At 42.3% G+C, this 20,336-nt stretch overlaps 1 protein-coding gene across 2 annotated transcripts in view; it reads right to left on the reverse strand.

The window, feature by feature from the left end:
* Window positions 1–334: 334 nt before the first annotated feature.
* Window positions 335–20,336, reverse strand: part of PDGFA (platelet derived growth factor subunit A) — a 67,885-nt gene continuing 47,883 nt past the window's right edge. Inside the window, exons 5-7 of one of the 2 annotated variants that reach the window (XR_008598020.1) lie at window positions 8,095–8,221; window positions 6,722–6,837; window positions 335–4,447 (exon numbers count right to left, since the gene is read on the reverse strand). Coding sequence is in view for 1 of the 2 variants with exons in the window: in XM_054995335.1 (XP_054851310.1) it covers window positions 4,437–4,447; window positions 8,095–8,221 (138 nt within the window). In the remaining variant the exon portion in view is untranslated. The remainder of the gene's footprint in view (window positions 4,448–6,721; window positions 6,838–8,094; window positions 8,222–20,336) is intronic. The other variant, XM_054995335.1, reaches the window with a different exon arrangement.

Here is a 20,336-nt window from a genome sequence, read left to right on the forward strand (position 1 = left end):
CAGCTATGCCTGATACGGTGTGCCCTGCTGATACAAAGGCAATGCCTTCAGGATTCCTCTGAAGCACCAACTATCCAAAGAGGTGGAGAACAACCAGTATTGGGAAACGGGCACCAGGAAGCACCTTGAGGATCACTGCCACAGAGCCCTTCTGCATTCCCAATGGGTTCCATGCCCAAACATCAAAGAGTCTTTCACCACAATACAATAGAATCACGGCCAACCCTGAAACGTTCTATTTGAGCGATGTTGGTATCTTTCCAAACCTAGAGCCTTTTTCTTTCCATATATATGTTTTTAATCAATATATGAAATTTTGTTCATTAGATATATTTTAGAAGGGGGGAATGAAAGTCAAGATCAAAGCCACACGATTGCCACCCCATTCAAACATAAAATATATAAATTACATTTGATACACTTTTCTGTTTTCACGTAGACACATACATTCATGTGCATAACATTGTAAAATTGTACATTTGGTGGAACACAAGCACAGACACTTTTAGTTAAAAGTTTTTTTTTCCAGCTTGGGCATTGTGTTTTTTGTAATACAATGAACAGGATTGTAGCTTTGAAGTTTTAGCATACCAAGCCACAAAAACTTCTCATTCAGCTCCCTTTATTTAAGTCAAATTGCGCAGGTGAGAAGGAGTGGAAAAGCAAAAAATTAGGATGTCCATATGCAAAGAGAGAGAGGGAGAGAGAGTGTAAGGGGTAATAATAACTGTATCCATTAAAACTGGGACCAAGTTGAAAATCAACCTGAAGATAGCCACATTGACATCAAAGTGAAAACTATTTTTCTTTCTTTGATGTAGGTTTTAGTTTTGAAAATTAGACGGACCATTCAACATTGGACACATAAAAGCATACCCACGTCCACATTTGAACACAAAGGTTCGAAACAGGAATGGAATCTTTATTACAAGATCTTCTATCTATTCTTATGAGGTGTGTGTGTGGGGGGGAGAGGTTTCTTTGGAAATCATTTTGTAAATAACTCAGTAGCTTTATCCAACCAATATAATACAGACACCTCAAGCAGAACGACATTTCTCCCAAACTCCCTTGTTATCCTAATTTGCCACGGGCTACTTCCCACATCATGAGTTTAAAAGGTTCAAGCGCTCCCAGAAGGGACATGCCACTTCTTTGGGTCTACGGTAATAAAATTTTAATCTGGCGCATGTTTGTTGAGCTAAGATAACGGAACTCTCACTTTTCTTTAGAAACAAAGTTTCTAGATTTTCATGGTTGTGGAGGTAAACCTGAAGTCATATGGGTTGAACCAACATTTCTAATAGTTGGGAGCCATTCAGCACTTGCCATAACCAAAACCATGGCAGAATCACTGATGCCAAGCAAGATTCTATCAAACTAGCTTTTATTTGAATTGCAGAATGTGGCCCTTTTTTGACCTAGTATTTGGGTTCATCCAGAATATACATTTTGGGACGAGGTCAAAGACTCACTCTTCCATTTGGAAGCATAACATAAATGTTAGTCAATGGGAGAAAGACCAGCATACCGGCATTCCTACACTGGTGCTCACATTACACTCATGATTAAGAACATTATGTAATATCTACGGGTTCCCATGATTGGCTATTTGAAGGAATGAGCCATTATCATGATCCAACCCGAGAGCTCGCAGCCCGTGTTGTTTAGACACAGGAGCGAAACATAGGAGCAATTGTTTGAGATAAATTCATAACATAGGAAATGAAACCATATGCCCTTTCAGATCATAAGCATAATGCTTTGTAAACAACACTTATTTTAAGTCAGTCCTGATGACGCACACATTGTAATATGGGAAACTGGGAACCATCCCTGAATGGCTGTTTTGTAAGCTACAGAACCAGCAAAGAAAACCAAGTTCAGCTGAAACACAAATGGAGAAGAGTCCAGATTTTTAAAAAATTATATAAAGGAACTAATTGAATACACAAGAATGCTGAGAATAGTTACAGTACAAAATTACAGAAATGCCCATACGAAAAACTCTGGCTTGATTTTAATTCCCGCCAAATAACAGTCTGATCTCAATAGCAGCAAGACCAACACTGTACGATGTCCAGTCTTTATCATTCAGTTCAGTCTGTATACATTCTGTGAATTTTAGGCACTGTTTTTTTGGCAGAAATCCATCAGACTGTTCCAAAGGAACATTTTGTGCCATGACTATTATCAGGAATCTTGTGCAATCCCTTATATTATAAACGATTGGTTACTAATTTATAATATACCTTCTGGGTTTCCTTTGATCTGAGATATCTTCCTTTCTTTGCTTTCTCATATTATAATCTGAGTCATAGAATGAATGTTTCTTGAAGAATGCAAGTTAGCCAACAGGGCGACCCTAAAATGTTTTGCAGAGTCCTGTATTTTCAAAAGCCGCTGACAAGAGATTTAAACCAGGTCAGACAGGAGTATTTAAATCCAAATCTGGGTGTTCTAACCCACCCTAGAACTTTGTGTGGTCGAGAGCTGATTCTGTTCCCATTCACATGCAGGGATTCCCTGTCCCCATCTGTTAACTGGACAATTGCTGGTTTATGCCAAGCTCCCAGGTGCTCTACAGAATTTTGAACTGAGCGTAAAATGAACATCCTTTGTCCTTTGAAAATATAGGAGATGAAGCCTGAGTAGTTTGAACTGCCCTGCTATAATTAAGTAAATCCAGAAATTATAAGGGCTATAACTACTAGAAAAATATGTCCATAAAATGCATTCCCCAGCCCAACTTTTTTTTTTGGTGCAAGAAAACATAGCAGGCTTTCCCCAATATATAAAACCATTAATTTTAGATAAAAAATACAAACATCACCTTTACAAAAAACACTTATTTCTGTTGAATACACATAAAGCATAACTTTTTTTAATACCAAAAATAAAGAATTTTAGGCTTTCCGGCAGGGTCATCCCCACGCCACAGTGACATCATACAATACGAATAACAAGAAGAGTTTGTACATCTCACACAGCTTAAACATGTGAAATAGCAAATAGGGATCTTGTCTATTGATAGGAATAGCAATTGCTACCACAAAATTGCATGGGGGCAACTGGTAGAAGTCCTTCCCCCCCCCCCAAGGAACAAGATTTTTTTTCCAAATGCTTGCATATAGCCTAAGCTTGCTTATGCACATCAGCTGTCCTTTCGAAGGTTTTAAAACAGTGACTTTCAAAACTTCTTACCCTCAGGAAAACTTTTCCACATTGACCTATCTGCTGAGGTATCATTGTACATCTGCCACAAAATGCTTGCATGTTTGAAAAGGATTCTGGTGTACATTCGAGGCACACTATAATTCTTTCAGGCCCCCAGTTGATAGTTAGGCCTTCCTGGTGTTCCATGTCTACTAGAACATATCCTAACTCCCCACCCCCCAACTGATTCCCTTCCCCGTTCCCCATAAGGCGAGATCAGTAACAATGGCCAGCCAGGAAAAGCTTATCTACCGTGACTGTTCTTCTTGTTGAGGTACCCCTCGAAAAGCACATGTGGCATCTCAGAACAGACTTTGAAAACCACTGTTTTAAATTTACGAGTGAGACGAGATGAACATGGGAAGGGAAGGAAGAGAGAGAGGGACATAAACCAAGAAACATTTAGAAAATTATGCATAGGTATACCATTTTTATTTCAATACATCTCATTAGTTCTGCATCCCGCTAGGAGAAATCCCATACTTGTTTGTGTGTCCCATCTCATCACTACAGCAGGTCTTCTATATGGGTTATTGGTAATGTAGTCCCAAGAGATAATAAAAAGCTAGGCAAAAGAGTAAAAAGAAAGCTTAATAATAACTTTTATGGTGTAAAAAAAAATCCACTTAAGGCGCCCCAGAAGATTTTTTTTTTTTGTATAGACTTTAAAACACCACCAAGCAAAACCGCACTGTTTCTATAGTTTCTGCTGTGGTATTTGATACATTCCTGTTTTTTTTTTCTTTTGTGTGTGTGTGTGTGCCTAAACTCCATCAGCGTCCATCCATCTTCGTCAAGAATGCAGGCACATTTCTTGACAAAAACAAACAGGGAGAGAGGGTGGAAAAGCACCATTGACTGTTCTTCTAAGAGGAAATCCGCCCTTCACTTTAGTTCTTTGTCATGTTTTCGAAGTACTTTTGGCATCCTCCATTCAGGTCATCTTTTCTCTCTCTCTTTTTTTTTTAGACAGGGAAACCTTGTATTGTTTTCGCAGAGTGCTACAACGCTTGCTTTGATGTCATATTAAACAAATGTACATTGTCTCTTTTGTTCTCATGAAGCATCCTTTTTTTTAAGCCTGTTTCCCCACCCCACCCCTCCATGTAGGAGAACAAAAACGAAGTATACAGTCAATAAAGCACCATACATAGTAGGTTCAGGAATGTAACCAACAATGTACATCCATGTCCCAGAGAGAAGTATTTTCTAGCTTATTTTCACCTTACATCTGCAAGGGAAAAGAAAAGGCATACTGTAATTTTATTGTTAGAAAATTGCTTTCCCTCCCCCTTTAAGTTTCAGAGGAGGGGAGCCAAAGGCCCTCCCTCATTACAGGAGGGGTGTGAGAGGTGCTGTCCTGAGATTTCAACCCACAGTACTGCCACAACATTTAGAGGCGTGGCATTGCGGGCCCTTCTCATCCAACTCTCTCCCCCAATCCTGGCCAAGCACATACTGCATGAGAAGGACACATGTAAAATGGGCCTCGCCCTTGTGGTGGGCAACTTTAAAAGTTACAGCCACACTGCGGGAGGAAGGCCCAGAAAAGCAGCCTCTATACACAAACTGAGTCTCTTTGCACATACCAAATCAGTCTACATCTTCACATCCCATAATTTTTGTATGCAACTCTGTTGGTGATGACCAGTAGTTAGTCTATTGTCAATGTGGCAAATCTTTGTAGTTGGAACCCACCCCCCCACCCCCGAAATCCATGGATGATCCACATGTTCAAGACTGTCAACTCTTCAGGAGCAGAGACCCCTCTGTTTTTGTCTGTCTAACTCTGTAATTCAAAGAGCCAAGGCAGACTAGGGAAGGTCAGGCCTACAGAGACCTGGGCTCAAATCCCCACTCAATCACAGCACTCACTAGGTGATGACCTTGGTCTGGTCACTCTTGTTCCACCTCAACTACCTCGCAGAGTTATGGTGAGGAGAAAACAGGAAGGGGGGAACCATGTATGTTGCTCTTGGGGAAAAAAGTGGTAATAAAATGTAATAGATAAAATGCCATACACTGTACAGTGCTGTATATATAATAATCTAACACTCAACTAAGATTTTGTAACTTCAGACGGCAGGTTAAAATACAGGCCGCCTTAATTTCAAATATATTTAGGTAAACACAAAAGCCTTTTAAATTAAGTCTTGTGGCACCACAATGACTTTAAACAGTAGTAGTCCCCAGGGCTTTTTTTCTGGGAAAAGAGGTGGTGGAACTCAGGACCGCACCATGACGTCACTTTGGGCCAGCTGGAACAAGGGGGGAGTTTTTTAAAGTTTAAATTGCCCTTGTCGAAAATGGTCACAGGGCCAGCGGCTCCGCCCCCTGATCTCCAGACAGAGGGGAGTTTAGATTGCCCTCCGCACTGCGCAGAGGGCAATCTAAACTCCCCTCTGTATGGAGATCAGGGAGCGGGCCACCGGCCATGTGACCATTTTCAAGAGGTGCCAGAACTCCGTTCCACTGCGTTCCTTCCGAAAAAAAGCCCTGGTAGTCCTACTGATTTAGCTCAGTACTGTCAAGTCAGGTGATGGATTACATGACAACACTTAATCTTTTACTCCTTCTGCTTCCTGTATTGGGAATCTTCTGATTTTATGCAAATTTCTCTCAGATGTGGAATATTTGGGGAAGGATGGCTGAGCGGGTTTGTTGGACCAGTATGTCAATAAAACATCTGTAGAATGCAAACATATCCCTTGTTGTGATCGTGCAAACTGCTTCCAAAAAGAAAAAAAACCCCTACAAGCTCCAGGCTGCCTTAATTTCAAATATATTTAGGTAGATGCAAAAGCCTTTTAAATTAAGTCTTGTGGTACCACAATGATTTTAAAAAGTAGTAGTCCTACTGATTTAGCTCAGTACTTTCGAATCTGTTGGCAACTGCACCTCTCCAGAATCTAAGGGTAAATGCTCTTTTATCTGAGATCTTTTAAATGAAGACGCCAACAATTGTACCTGGAACCTCCTACATGCAAGGCAGGCACTGTTTTGAGCCACACGTTAATTGTGGATGCTCGTATAGCCAGTGGAGAAAATGAGATCTTAAGGGCTGTATGCATAAGATTTATCCTACAAACAGAACCATTTTAGATCCAACTGCTGCAAGACAAGCTGTTTGAATCCCTGTTGTTCTAAAAATTATCACAGAAGGCCTTGACTCACAGAAATCAACAATAATTTCAGAAAGCAACAAAGGAATGAAAGGGAGCTGAAGATTACAGTTAAGCTTAAGATATTAGCCTTTCCAAATACAATTTTTTGGGGAGGGGTGAAGCAAGGAAAGACAAATTCTTCCAGAACGTGAGATTCTTGCAGTGATGGGTGTACCATTAAAGGGAAAATATTGGTGGAAAGAATGATTGAAGTTAATCATATCTGATTTCATGGCAACTGTGAGGATAAGATTTTGAAAAGCAAATTTATGGTAGAGTGATAAGTGATTATGTTTTCCATTGTGGGCAGTATGAGAGTAGTTTTAGCATATGGATCCTACCTGGTCATCAAATTGTCCTGAGAGTAGTGTGTGTGTATATATACATATATATATATATATTTATGATGGTTTTAATTTTTTTCGTTTCCGTTTCTTAACTGTTCCCCTAGGCCTTCCTGTCAACATAAGGGTAGGTTTGGTAAAAATTATTTATATCAAAGATTCCATATTTACTATTGAAAGAATATTTTCATATTTATTCCTCCTAGAAAAAAACAAACAAATACATCTTGCACTAGCTAGTAAACCTTCATGTTAGGGTTGCCAGGAGACCTCCCACTGGCACCCCCCTCCATTCAGTAAGCTGGGGGGGGGAGGTGAAGGAAAAAACCCTGTTGCACTGACAGTGTAACACTGCTTCCAGGGCAAACCCAAAAGTGATGTCACACAACTCTATGGTCAAACGACTGAGTTTTTGCTGAATCTTAGAGTGCTGTGATGTCACTTCCGGGTTCACCCCAGAAATGCCATCATGTTTTCGATGCAATGGTACCCCCTATATCCCCTCCTGCCCTACTTTGTGTCTCTTTCAGTTTTCCGAAGGAGGTGTAAAAAAACCCGCATAGTGAGGGGAATTGATTCATGCTGAGACAATCCTAGGTAAGAGTGAAAGTAATTATAGGCCAATACAGAGTACCAGTAAAAAAAATGGCCTAAATGGTACCTCACATCTTCCATTTTGAGGCCCCAAGAGAGACTGTATCAGTAAGAAAATCCAGTTACTTTTACTCCTGGTGCAGAGAGAAAGGGTTCAACCTTAGTTAACAGTACTAGTTGCCCAATCCAACCCCCACTCTCTTTTTGCTGTTTTAGAAAGTTTAAAGAGAAGGGAGATACAACGTGCAATCTAAGGCAAAATTATGCCCTTCTAAGTCCACTGAGGCCAATGGGCTTAGAAGCGTATAATTCTGCTTAGGATTGCACTGACAATCACTAAATACACAACTTCTCAACTAGATGGACCCTTGTAATTTAGCTGATGTTATTTTGCCATGATAGTACATTTGCCACCACCAGACAAATAACATTACCCAATTTTGCCATTTGAGGCAGACAAATAATGTTACTCAGATTGTAACTGAATTTAGATAGTTTTTCTTCATTTGTTTGTTAGTGGTCAAGATTCACCATGCAAAATCCGGAGTTGGACACTAGCAGGGTGAAAGGCCATCAGGGAGCCCCCATCTGTGCTGCTGTTAACTTTCACAGAAGGATGTAATATAAACTTTCTATTAACTATAAAGCAGTAGTGATTGGACCATTTCTCACTGCCGCCTCAGACTCTCCCTTTAGGTGTTTAATGCTTGACATTCACCACTGCAAACAACAGGTACCATCACTCTGAAGCCCCGCCCGCTTCTCTCGAAACATACCCGTTTCTTCTTCTCGATAATCTGAATTAGAACTTGATGATGTACAGGTGCACTCCATATGCTCTTCTAGCTTCACCAGGACTTCTTTTAATTTTGGCTTTTTTCTAACGTATTCCACTTTTGCCACCTGCAGAAAAAAAGGAATATATGAAAGGCTCAGTCATGATGTCACAAAGAGTAAGATGCTGGGTACTGAACAACAGACATTTGCTGACCAGCACAAGGTACTGGGAACACATCTCGCCTGAAGTGAAGTTACGGATTGAAATTGTTGCTACCTTTATGTCCGGGGTGGGGCCAAGATCTTCGAAGGGTGCATGCTTCCATATGAGCCTGTCTGCCAAATTAAGATCTTCTGCAGAGATATATCTCCTTGTGTTCCCTGTGAGGTCACAGCCTTTTCTGCCATGACATCTGGAACTGTATCCCACAGCTGCTCGGTTGGTTCCCAACACCTCTAGTTCCATGCACTAGGTGAAAAGTCTTTATGCATAAGAACTGCCCCCAGTTGTGCTTCTATGATTATGGATACTGATTAGTTGGGAGGCCTGCCATTTTAATGGCTGCTCTGATATGATTTTATGTTTTGTTTAACATCCGTTCTTATTTTAGAAGTCCCCTTGGAAGTTTGGGCCTAAGAGACCGTAAGACACAATTTTTTTAAAGAAACAATTGTTTCTTAACTATCATTGTAAGCTGCCTCGAACCACATGGAAATCAGGGATATAAATATTGTCATAAATACATAGTGTTTTATTATTATATAAATGCAATTGCAAGTATTAAATCTAGTTTTCAGAAGTAAACCTTAAAAACCATCATTTAGAGCCATCCAATTAGAGATAATTCCTTGTTTTTGCATTTTCCTTAGCCATTACCTTATGCCAGATTATCCAAAAAAAGTCATTGTTGCATTAATGTCAGACTTATATTAAGCGTTCCTTCTTTTAAAGACTTGATTGACATGACATTCCCAAATGTGTATAACAAAATGTCACACCTAATGATCTTGCTTCCAAAAGTTTGCCATTAATATAATGTGCAGAAATCAACACATTATGAACTACGCATTTATGTACCTGTTTGATTGCTTAAGATAAGACTTTTATAATGGTTTAGTTCTTCAGTCTGGTTTTTCTTCAAAGTGGTAAAAAAATTATTCCCACACTGACCTTGCTTACCACCCATCAGCTTTAAACCAGTCTGTATTTCAGGGTCATCTTTCCACAAGGATTAAAATGTGCCTTCTTAATTTTGCTCCCCCTCCCTCAACGCCCTGACCTGGTTAGCCCAAGCAAGCCTGATCTCATCAAATCTCAGAAGCTGAGCAGGGTCGGCCTTGGTTAGTAGTTGGATGGGAGACCTCCAATGTAAGACCAGGGTTGCAGAGCCAGGCACTGGCAAACCCCCTCTGTTAAATCTCTTTCCTTGAAAACCCCAACAGGCATTGCCATAAGGCAGCTATGACTTGATGGCACTTTCCACAATCCCTTTCAGCATTTTACAGCTATATTCAGACAGATTTTGTCATCCTGAGCTCTGCTGAGCTCTCTTGCCAAATTACCCCAGTTGCAAGCAGGGCATTTAGAAGGGAAATCTTGCAATATTGGAAACCCACCTCAGAGAAATATTTGGCCAAGCGCCACTCACGCTATAAATACTTGTCAAACTATCTTGGATAACTTCTGCTTGATGAAAGATGGAGCAATTCAATGTTAGCTGACCAATTTCACAGGAGCAGGCCTTTAGGCATAGAAGGGACTCCCATTCTCAATATTGGGGCCACACAGAGAGCTATGAATGCACAACATTCTTTCCCTTCCTATGACTTGCCAGGAATCTTGGCTGTGTATCCAAAGGCTCCTTATTCAGGGCAGCCAAGCCTCCCACTATGGCAAGAGGCCTTCCACCAAAGACCTATTTCTCAACTGCCACTCCAAGCAGCAGCAGTAGGGGAGTGACATTGGCTGTAGTGCTCTAGGTTAGCCCTATGAATCACAGCAAATTCTATGGGTTTACCATAGAGTTTCTGGTGATTTCTAGAGCTACCATAGGTCACTTTCAGGTTTTCCCCATAAGTGTTGCAGCAACTCAGCCCCCATGTTCCCAAATCCACCCACCAGTTGCCAACCCTACTCCGTCTCTTTGCATAGCCCACGAAGCAAATGTACCCCACTCCTGGTACATATAACATTATGAATAACTTTCTGGATCCAGAATCCAATACAACATAAGATGAAGTTTTATTAACTATTTACATAACTTAGAACTGCGAATTAGCATTGATTGGAAATGGAAAGTACCTATCTGGAAAGTGTGATTTGGACTATTATATGCATAGAGGAGGCCAGGATGAAGGGAAACCGAAACGAGCAACTTTAAGCTGGCGGGCTCGTTGCCACCTACCTGGAGATCCAGAGGGATCCTATGAGGCTCTTCTGAATTGGCTGTTTTGAGCACTTACTGTTGATTCCTACTATTTTGAATTGACCATCCTGCTGTCATCCCCACATATACGGAGCGTGTGGACAAGACGAAGATTTATTCCAAGAACTATCACCCCTCCAGTGATTTGTATAGGAGGTTACATAAAAGAACTGCCATTGATTTCTTGCAGCAACTTTGGGACACATGTGTGTATTTATATATTTGTATTGTAAGAATTTTGAATGATTGTATATCTTTTGTATTCACATGGTGAGCAAGACGCAAATAACAAAATATTTTGATATAACAATTGAAGATTTATTGGGTTCCTAGGGTGTTTGCCCTTAGCGGAGTTAATCATAGCAGCTAAGCCAATGTGCAGCCCTAAGAAATTGTGACATAGTCACCTGCAAAGGCTTACAGTTATCTCTGTGCTACCAACAACATTAACAGAAGAAGGGTAGGCTGACATCCAAAAGATCTACAAGGCAAAAATATATGGAAGACTGAAAATGCAGGCTGTTACAACAGAGCCTTATCCAGTAGAACTGAATGGGATTAGAAGGCTCTAGTTCAAATCCAGTTCTAGTCAAAAACCTCATCATGTGCCTCTGGAGAACCCACTCTCTCAAATCCAAGACTCCTTCAAATATGGAGATTATAATAATGGCCCACTTTTCAAGGCTATTGTAGAGATTCCAACAAAGTGAACTGCTGTGAACAGAGAAAGGATGTATGCATGCATGCATGCATGCATGCATAAATAAATAAATGTTGAGGATTCTCTTCCATCCCATCCCCGCTACACAATATACAATCCTGCAGTCAGCAGCCTCCCAGAGATCTAACTCTGTAACCCAATATGCCATATGCAATATGTTTATCATTGTGGCAAAAGTAGAGGTCAGATTTATCAGATGACTGCAGGAAGCAAGCCATGCTATACACTCCAGGAAAAAAGCAAAACAACACCAATCACCGCCCAGAAGGCTGGACCCTACCAACATTTCTGTTGCTGAAAGTGGGAGGAAGATATCCTTTGGACTACCCAATAAACGACACTGAGGATTGTAGGACCCACATGGGCAATGTCATGTTGAATACAGGCTGTACAGGAGAGAAATTCGACAAAGATCCAATGAAAAAAGCTGTTAGGGCCCAATCCAGGAGTCATTATTAGCTAGCTGACCCCAAATAAATCAATCCACATCCACATATCATTTGATATTGCACTATCGTGATCATTCACAGCGAGATTTTCTCATGCAGACAAAAGAATTCAGGAGGTTAATGACTATTACAGGGCAATGATAGCACAATATCCAGCAATGGGCAGACACAGTCCAAGAGAAAGCAAAAGAGCTTCCACCAATTTGGGAAAAAAGAGAAGAGTTGAGCACCAACAGCTTCATTCTATTCAATACCCTGTTTATCATAGTGGCATGCAATGATGATTCAAGGCAGGGGCAAGCCAAGTTTGTATTGGTTTGCATTGTAGAGATTTCTGGACTACAAAGGAGACACAAAACTTACAGTTAAGTCAGAAGACAACATGGCCCAATAGAGTCCTTCAACATTCATAGTCATTGCATGCATATACTAATAAAACCTGACAATTCATAGGTTCCAGAAGATTAGCCGTTTTCACACGTCTTTAAAATAGCGCAATACTCACTGAAGGCTGCCAGCTTTTTGATGCCATCCGTCCATGAAAGCGCCATCATCACTGCCTGAAAACGGATGGTGTCAAAAATCGAGCGAGGAAGCCGGCAGCCATCTGTAAGTATCATGCTATTTTAAAGATCTGTGAAAATGGCCATTATCTACTTCATCCTCATGTTTTAAGGAGTATCTGCTAATATCCTAGGCATCATAATCAAATTCCTAATCAGAGAATGTTGATGCCTCAGGTCCAGGGCCAGATCTACGGTTGCCAGCGCCCAGGGCAACTGTAGTCAGCCTCTATGCGTGCACATAGCGCGCGCGCTCCTGGCGCTGCATGATGACATCACTCCTGTGCCGCGGAGCTGGCGGCAGCGCGAGTGGCTTGTAGGCTGCCCGCGCCGTTCACCTGCCCCGCAGGACAAGGGGCGGTGTGCCCCTTGTCCTGGGGAAAGGTGAACGGCGCTGGCAGCCTCTGAGCCACTCGCGCTGCCTTTTGCCTTTCCCCAGGACAAGGGGCGGCCGGCTTGCTGCGCACCCCTTGTCCTGGGGAAAGGCGAACGGTGAGGGCAGCCTCAGAGCCACTCGCGCTGCCTTTTGCCTTTCCCCAGGACAAGGGGCGGTCGGCTTGCTGCGCGCCCCTTGTCCTGGGGAAAGGCGAACGGCGCGGGTGGCTTCCCAGCTACCCGCACCGCCTTTTGCCTTTCCCACAAGCCGGCTGCCCCTTATCCTGCGGGAAAAGCAAAAGGCAGTGTGGGTCGCTGCGAGGCCGCCTGCGCCGTTTGCCTTTCCCCAGGCGCACTCCCGGGGCTGGCAACTGCGCCCGGCGCCCTCTCTTTGGCAGTGCCGGGGGCAGACTACCCCCCCTGCCCCCCGTCGATCCGGCCCTGCTCAGGTCTGCAGTGATCTCTCACCCAAAGAAAACTGAACTCTGTGGAACACTGATCTCCAATATGGCTTCCCTCAATGGGGTTTTTGGTGGTCATTTGCTTCTTCCCCAAAACATCTCTTTCCCAAAGCAAATTGCCAGTCCTGGTTTCCTCCACCTTCTTGGAGCTGGAGGTACTTCAGAAATACCCAGGAGGTCTTAGCCTTGAGTCTGCAAGGAGTAAACAATCAGAAACAACTGCTTCCAGGCCTGGAGGCTGCTTGACTTATAAACTCCCAACATGTGATTGACCCTAGTGGCAGCTATTTTATAATAATATAGTGTGCTTATATACTGCTCTTCTAGACAGATTAGTGCCCCACTCAGAGTGGTGAACAAAGTCAATGTCATTATTATCCCCATGATACAGCTGGGGAGCTGGGGCTGGGAGGAGCGGCTTATCCAAGGGCACCTGCTGAGGTCATGGCAGTAGTGAAATTTGAACCAGCAGAGTGCTGATTCTCTGCCCAGTCACTTAACAGCTATGCTATGTAGCTAGTTTTGTGATTGCCCCTCCCATGGTAGCCATTTTGTGGCAGTGCCCAGTCCCCATTCTCAAAAGTCAAAAAGGACCCACAGGCTCAACAAGATTAGGCACTACCTCTTCTCTCCACTCACAAGTGAGGTGCATGCAAAAATGAATGCCGTACAACCATATGTCAAATCTCTGGGGGAATCACCCAGAATATATTCTGCACAAACATAGAGCAGAAACAAACAAGGATTCGCATGTTCCTGGAGTGTGAAGGCCAAAGAGAAAACTTACTAAAACAGCCTAGAAGGTCAAGTCTTCAAGTAAGCTGGGGGAGTCTCCCTGGAGGACAATGAGAATTCAGTCCACCCTGGGCAAAACTCCCTGCCCTTGGGTTGAAAGAGAAAAGCTCCAAAATGTTCACAATTTGCAACATTTTCCAAAGCTGTCAGTTTTCCACCTCAGAAAGATTTATGGAAGGCTGCAACTCATAATAATGCTGTGCTGGAAAGGTCAGCTGTGGGTTGGAGAACTACCCTTTGAACCTCCTTCTTGGCGTGGTCTAACTCTTACCAAGTATGAAGTCTGAAAGGAAATGTATGATGAGTCTGAGTCATCCAGCACCAGGGATGACTAATTCGTCACATTTTACAGCAACAAACACAGATTAAGACCTTCCTAATCAAAGGGCAAAGATGGAAGCCCCCAGCCATACATGGAACAACTTTCATATCGGCTGTACTTATTCGGGAGATTGAAATGAATCAGCATCGTAGCAAATTACTCCAGACAGAAATAAACGGTTGCCTTTATCCTTGTCTTTTTTCAAATGGAGGTAAAACTGTAGACACAGATACGCTTCGTATTGTAAATACACAGCACACGCTGAAACGCTAGGCATTTTGTGATTCCATAATGACATGGAGACATAATGACATATTGGCACGGAGAATTGCAGGTATACTCTATACTAAAAACAACAACAACAAAACCCAAAGCCAGAACTTGAGGGACTTGAGTGGAATTCTTAGCTGGCAGTGATACTCCTTTGTGGCAAGTTGTGGTAGGGCCTGTCCCCGTAGATCCTGGTTTTGTTTTGTTTTTTTCATTTTTATCTATTTGTAGAGCATTTCCTCATGTGAATGTTCTATGCCAAGGTTTGATGTACCTGGTCAAAGCGGCTGAGTCCAAAGCAAGGTAAACGAATCCAAAGGTAGGCCTATGCTTGAAATTAACTGAGGGACAAGACCTTTCAACTTTTCATGAGAAGGAACAGCAGTCTTTAATGGCTCCCAAGTGATGGAATGCTCTTTTGAACCGGAGTCACTTTTCTCCAAAGTGGATTATCAACAGTGGGATGGAATGACGGCCGATGGAACTGGGCCACTCCGAAAGGGTTGCAAGGGTCAGAGTAGAGCGCCAGGATACAGGTCTGGCATTCTGTTGGGGTTTACATAGACAACACAAAGTCCGCGGGACACAAAAGCAACAGCTGAGAGACTGAGGATGTTTGTACAAAGTGACTCAAGAAGTGATAGCTGGGATTATGTTTTAGAGGGAGAGGAATTAACGGACGGAGGCTTTTGGAAGCCCGGGTGGATTTACAATGTTCATCCATCCTCCAGAAAATGCACAATAGAAGGCAGGATATGACAAGGAAGAAAGAGTGGGGGGGGTGAACAGCGAAGATACGGAGCGATCAAATGACCCAAAGGCCATCTGTCATGAACAGACTACTGCCAAGATCAGTTAATGCCACTGTTTTTCACACAGGGTAGACCAACAGCTCACATATTGAATTCTACCCAATTCTGTCAGCTAAATGATAAGGCTTACAAACATATGGAGAAGGGACCACTCCAAAGGAATGACAATCAAAAGGGAAAGGATAGAATATTTTTTATCTCGCTCTACTTCTTATGTAGCTCATGATTCTTCCTCCTTCTGTTTTACCATTACAAATGACCTTGTTAGGCTGAGAGAGAAACCCTAAAATTCTGGTGATCCAACTACACGAAGGGGAAGACTGCTCTAGGCGCCCATGTCCATTTTCTGTGCATACGGCAACATGCTTTTTTTTTTTAAGCTTTGCTGTATGCAAACCCATACCCTCATAAATCTAAGTGGCCAACCGAAGCTGGAAAATGTGTACGCAAAACGGAAAGTGCCTATATTGAGAGGCTCATTCTTAACACTTCTCTCTCCTTACGTGAAGTCAGATTGCCAAAACTGTCACTTTCTGCTTCAAAGTGAACCGAAGCAAGATCACCCAAGTGAGTTTCAAGACTGAATGGGGATTTAAACTCAGGTGTCCTGTCCTAGTCGGCCAATGTTGGACAGTATGGTGTAATGGTTAGCGTGTTGGACTAGTATCTGGGAACCCAGCTTCAAATCCCCACTCTTGCAAAGAGACCACACAATACCAGGAAACCACTGTAGCAAATGTAAATATATTCCTATCCACATATAAAAGTGCAAAGTGCAAAGTGCGATGTGTTCAAATATACAATACAGGGATACACAGAACAATTATATACAGCACATATATCATTCAACCAAGTCTTTACAGTCCGTATAGTTCCTTGCTTTCATTTAAAGTGCAACATGCAAAAATTTTTATACGGAAGCCCATGGAGAGAATCGTGGAAGATGTTCTAACATTCCCAGTCCCAAAATTCAAGATTTGTCCAACAATGCCGACGGGGATGTGCAGGCAATTGTCATTAACCCGTTTCGTGAGAGAAAGCTCACTTCATCTTGGGCATGAAAAAATTCAGACTGGATACAAGAAAGTTGTAAGAACCAAACTCATTCTCTGGGGGCTTGAGAAGAAGGTGGTGTTAACAGTCTGAATTTTTTCATGCCCTAGATGAAGTGAGCTTTCTCTCACGAAACGGGTTAATGACAATTGCCTGCACATCCCCGTCGGCACTGTTGGACAAATCTTGAATTTTGGGACTGGGAATGTTAGAACATCTTCCACGATTCTCTCCATGGGCTTCCGTATAAAAATTTTTGCATGTTGCACTTTAAATGAAAGCAAGGAACTATACGGACTGTAAAGACTTGGTTGAATGATATATGTGCTGTATATAATTGTACTGTGTATCCCTGTATTGTATATCTGAACACATCGCACTTTGCACTTTTATATGTGGATAGGAATATATTTACATTTGCTACAGTGGTTTCCTGGTATTGTGTGGTCTCTTTGCAACAGTTGTTCCAGGGCCACCCGTGGTTTTTCAAATCCCCACTCTGTAATGAAAGTTCACTGGGTGATCTTGGGCCAGTCACACACACTCTCAGACTAACCTACCACCCACAGGGTTGTTTTTGTGAGGGTAAAACAGGGGAGGAGAACGATATAAGCTACTTTGGGTTCCTGTTGGAAAGAAAGGTGGAGTATAAATGAATAAAATAAAATAAGGGCAATACTAGTCCACCCTTCCATCCAAGCAAGATCCACAAAGTGCCTTACAGCAAGATTAAAAAGTGTAATTCAATTAAAAAAAACAGGAAAAATGAAGCAAAATATAAAACACATCTAGCATGTAGGTAGCCTCCAAATACCCTCATAAAGAGAACTTTAGATACCTTATGCTTACAGGGAGAAAACTCCAATAAATAAACTCCATAAATACAATAAATGAAATGTCACAAATGCATGACAGTAGGCTGACACGGGGGTGGGGGGGGAGGGTTTGACTGCCTTGCCAACAGATAATAAAGACAAGATTAGGGAATTAAAGTTGTCGCCATGACAAAAAGTACTCTAAAAATGTCACTGGACCAATGTCTCTAAAGTCTGTAAATTTCTGGGTCTCCTTAAAACCTGACCCCATGCATGACTCAGTCACCATGGGTGGAGATGATTCTGCAGTGAAAGGAAAAAGCGGTCAGAGAAGTAGATGTGTATATTGGTTGTATGTATCCGTGGTTGCATGTATCAAGGTTTTAAGTCTTAACCTGATGTTCAACGCCTGCTTGGAGGAGGGGTAGCCAGACAGTTTATGTATCCGCCATGCAAATCCAGGGTCCCTTGCTCCAGACTTGGTGTGGAACACTCTTCCAATCCTTAGTTTGGCCTCTTGTCCTTGCATCCTACACTATGGCCCCTCTACTAACTGGATATATTTCCCGTCAAAGTGAGTTCATTGAGGGAGAAGCTATGATCTCACCATCTTGACAAGGAAAGAGAAACTGAGGCCTTTTCAGTGTCCATCCAAAAGGGGCTTTTACAGAGATTGGGTATCATTAGAAAAGAGAACAAGGGAGCTCTCAACTCTGTTCTGGGAATAAGCAAAACAGATCCCATCCCCCTACCTTCTGCATGGCCCCAAAAGAGGATCTTCTGGATTATGGTACACATGGGCCATTCATCTCTGAACATGGGAATTCCCAAGAGCCTGTGAAACAATTAATTGTATCAAAGCTGGAGAGAGCGGTGAGAGCATTTGAGGCGAGAGAGCATAAATATGGATTCTGTTTGGGGAGTACTGGTGTGACAGTGGGGTCAGATAACCCCTCTTGACAAAGAATACACTGATCCCATTTGACTTCTCATCTTTAATTAACAGTTTGAACAGGGAGGATTTTCTCAAGACCTTTGGAGCACAACCACATTTTTTAAAAAGGGTGTGGATAGCAATAATCGGACATCAGTTATTATCCTAAGCCGTGGCAAGAGGGAACACAACTTTCCCATTATTAAACCTAGCACCAAGTGGGATCCAGAAAACTCTGTGGCTTGATCATGCCTCCAAGTGACACTTTCAGATTATACTTCTCAAAGACCAGCTCCTGACACAAACTACTATTAAACCGCAGAGGAGTTATAAAAACAATTTGCAAAATGGCACAGGGAAGAGGAAAAAACCCAGTGTTTTCTTTTCCAAACAAAGTAGTTATTTGGAATACAGCTTTCATCCTAGGACATACAAAGCTCCCATTGGTTCCTCTAACTCAGTATCATTGTCTGATTGGCAGCACCTCTCCCAGCAGAATTCTTTCTCAGTCTTGCTTCCTGAGATCTGAAGATGCTGGAGACTGAATCAGGGGCTTTGATTCCCACTGATTTATCATCTTTCCCCATCTTTTAAAAAGGGGAACTAAAAGAATCTGCATACCTAGGAGGTAGCATTAAGTTTGTAGGACAGAATTAGAGTTTGCAAGAAACAGTCAACTTGCCCACATTGAACTCCATGTTACCCCGCTTCCAATCCTGGCAACGTCTAGTTCAAATGTGCTGGTGTCATCACGCTGTATATTTATTATTTTTAAAAAACAATTATTAGCTGTCTTTCCACCTTACAGCACTCAAGGCTGCTTACAACAGAATAGAGATGGGCATGAAACAAAATACAAACCAAAGTTCATGACGAGTCAGGCTGGTTCGTGGTTCGCAAACCAGCGGTTCGTCAGAGCCCATTTCTGACGAACTGCCACAAACTTCAGGCCAGTTTGTTTGTTTTGTTTTTTGGTTCATCATTGCAGACAGCCTGGCTCTGATCAATCAGTTTCCTAGACAACAGGGGATGGACTTCCTGCAGACCTTCTGCTGACCTGGAAGTGACCGTCTGCTGACCTGGATGTGATGTTTTCATGAACCAAATGAACTGGTTCGTGAACTGGGGCAGGTTCGTGAAAATTCGTGATTTGTGGTTTGTGAAATACGACGAACCACGAACCACATGGTTCATTTTTTTTCCAGTTCATGCCCATCTCTACAACAGACCAGCTCCTGACACAAACTACTATTAAACTGCAGAGGAGTTACAAAAACAATTTGCAAAATGGCACAGGGAAGAGGAAAAACCCAGTGTTTTCTTTTCCAAACAAAGTAGTTATTTGGAATACAGCTTTCATCCTAGGACATACAAAGCTCCCATTGGTTCCTCTAACTCAGTATCATTGTCTGATTGGCAGCACCTCTCCCAGCAGAATTCTTTCTCAGTCTTGCTTCCTGAGATCTGAAGATGCTGGAGACTGAATCTGGGGCTTTGATTCCCACTGATTTATCATCTTTCCTCATCTTTATAAAAGGGGAACTAAAAGAATTTGCATACCTAGGAGGTAGCATTAAGTTTGTAGGACAGAGTTTGCAAGAAACCAGTCAACTTGCCTACATTGAATTCCATGTCACCCTGCTTCCAACCCTGGCAACGTCTAGTTCAAATATGCTGGTGTCATCATGCTGTATATTTATTATTTTTAAAAAACATTATTTTTAAAAAACCATTATTAGCTGCCTTTCTACCTTACAGCACTCAAGGTTGCTTACAACAGACACAAAACTACATTAAAAGACCAGATCCATTTAGGAAAAACACCATGTTGAGACATCGGGGCACATGGTAAGTTGACCCATATGTTGCACAGCGGGACACAGTGCTGCCATTTTTATCATCAACTCCCTATTCCTTGTTATGTTGAGCTCTTCCCTTGGACACCAATCCCACACAGGGCTTAAAGAACAACACCAAATATCTAGATGCTTGCCTGGCCAGGAGAGCCTGATCTCGTCAGATCTCAGAAGCTAAGCAGAGACAGCCTTGGTTAGTAATTGGATGGGAGACCTCCAGTGAAGACCAGGGTTGCAGAGGCAGGCAATGGCAAACCACCTCTGTTAGTCTCTTGCCGTGAAAACCCCGTCGGGGTTCACACAAATCAACTATGACTTGAGGGCAGGATTTCATTCACTTCAACAAGGTCTAGGATTTTCTGGCTCTCTTTAGATCAATGACATTCATT

The sequence above is a fragment of the Eublepharis macularius genome, chromosome 12 (genome assembly GCF_028583425.1).
Source record: "Eublepharis macularius isolate TG4126 chromosome 12, MPM_Emac_v1.0, whole genome shotgun sequence".
NCBI classification, from domain to species: domain Eukaryota; kingdom Metazoa; phylum Chordata; class Lepidosauria; order Squamata; family Eublepharidae; genus Eublepharis; species Eublepharis macularius.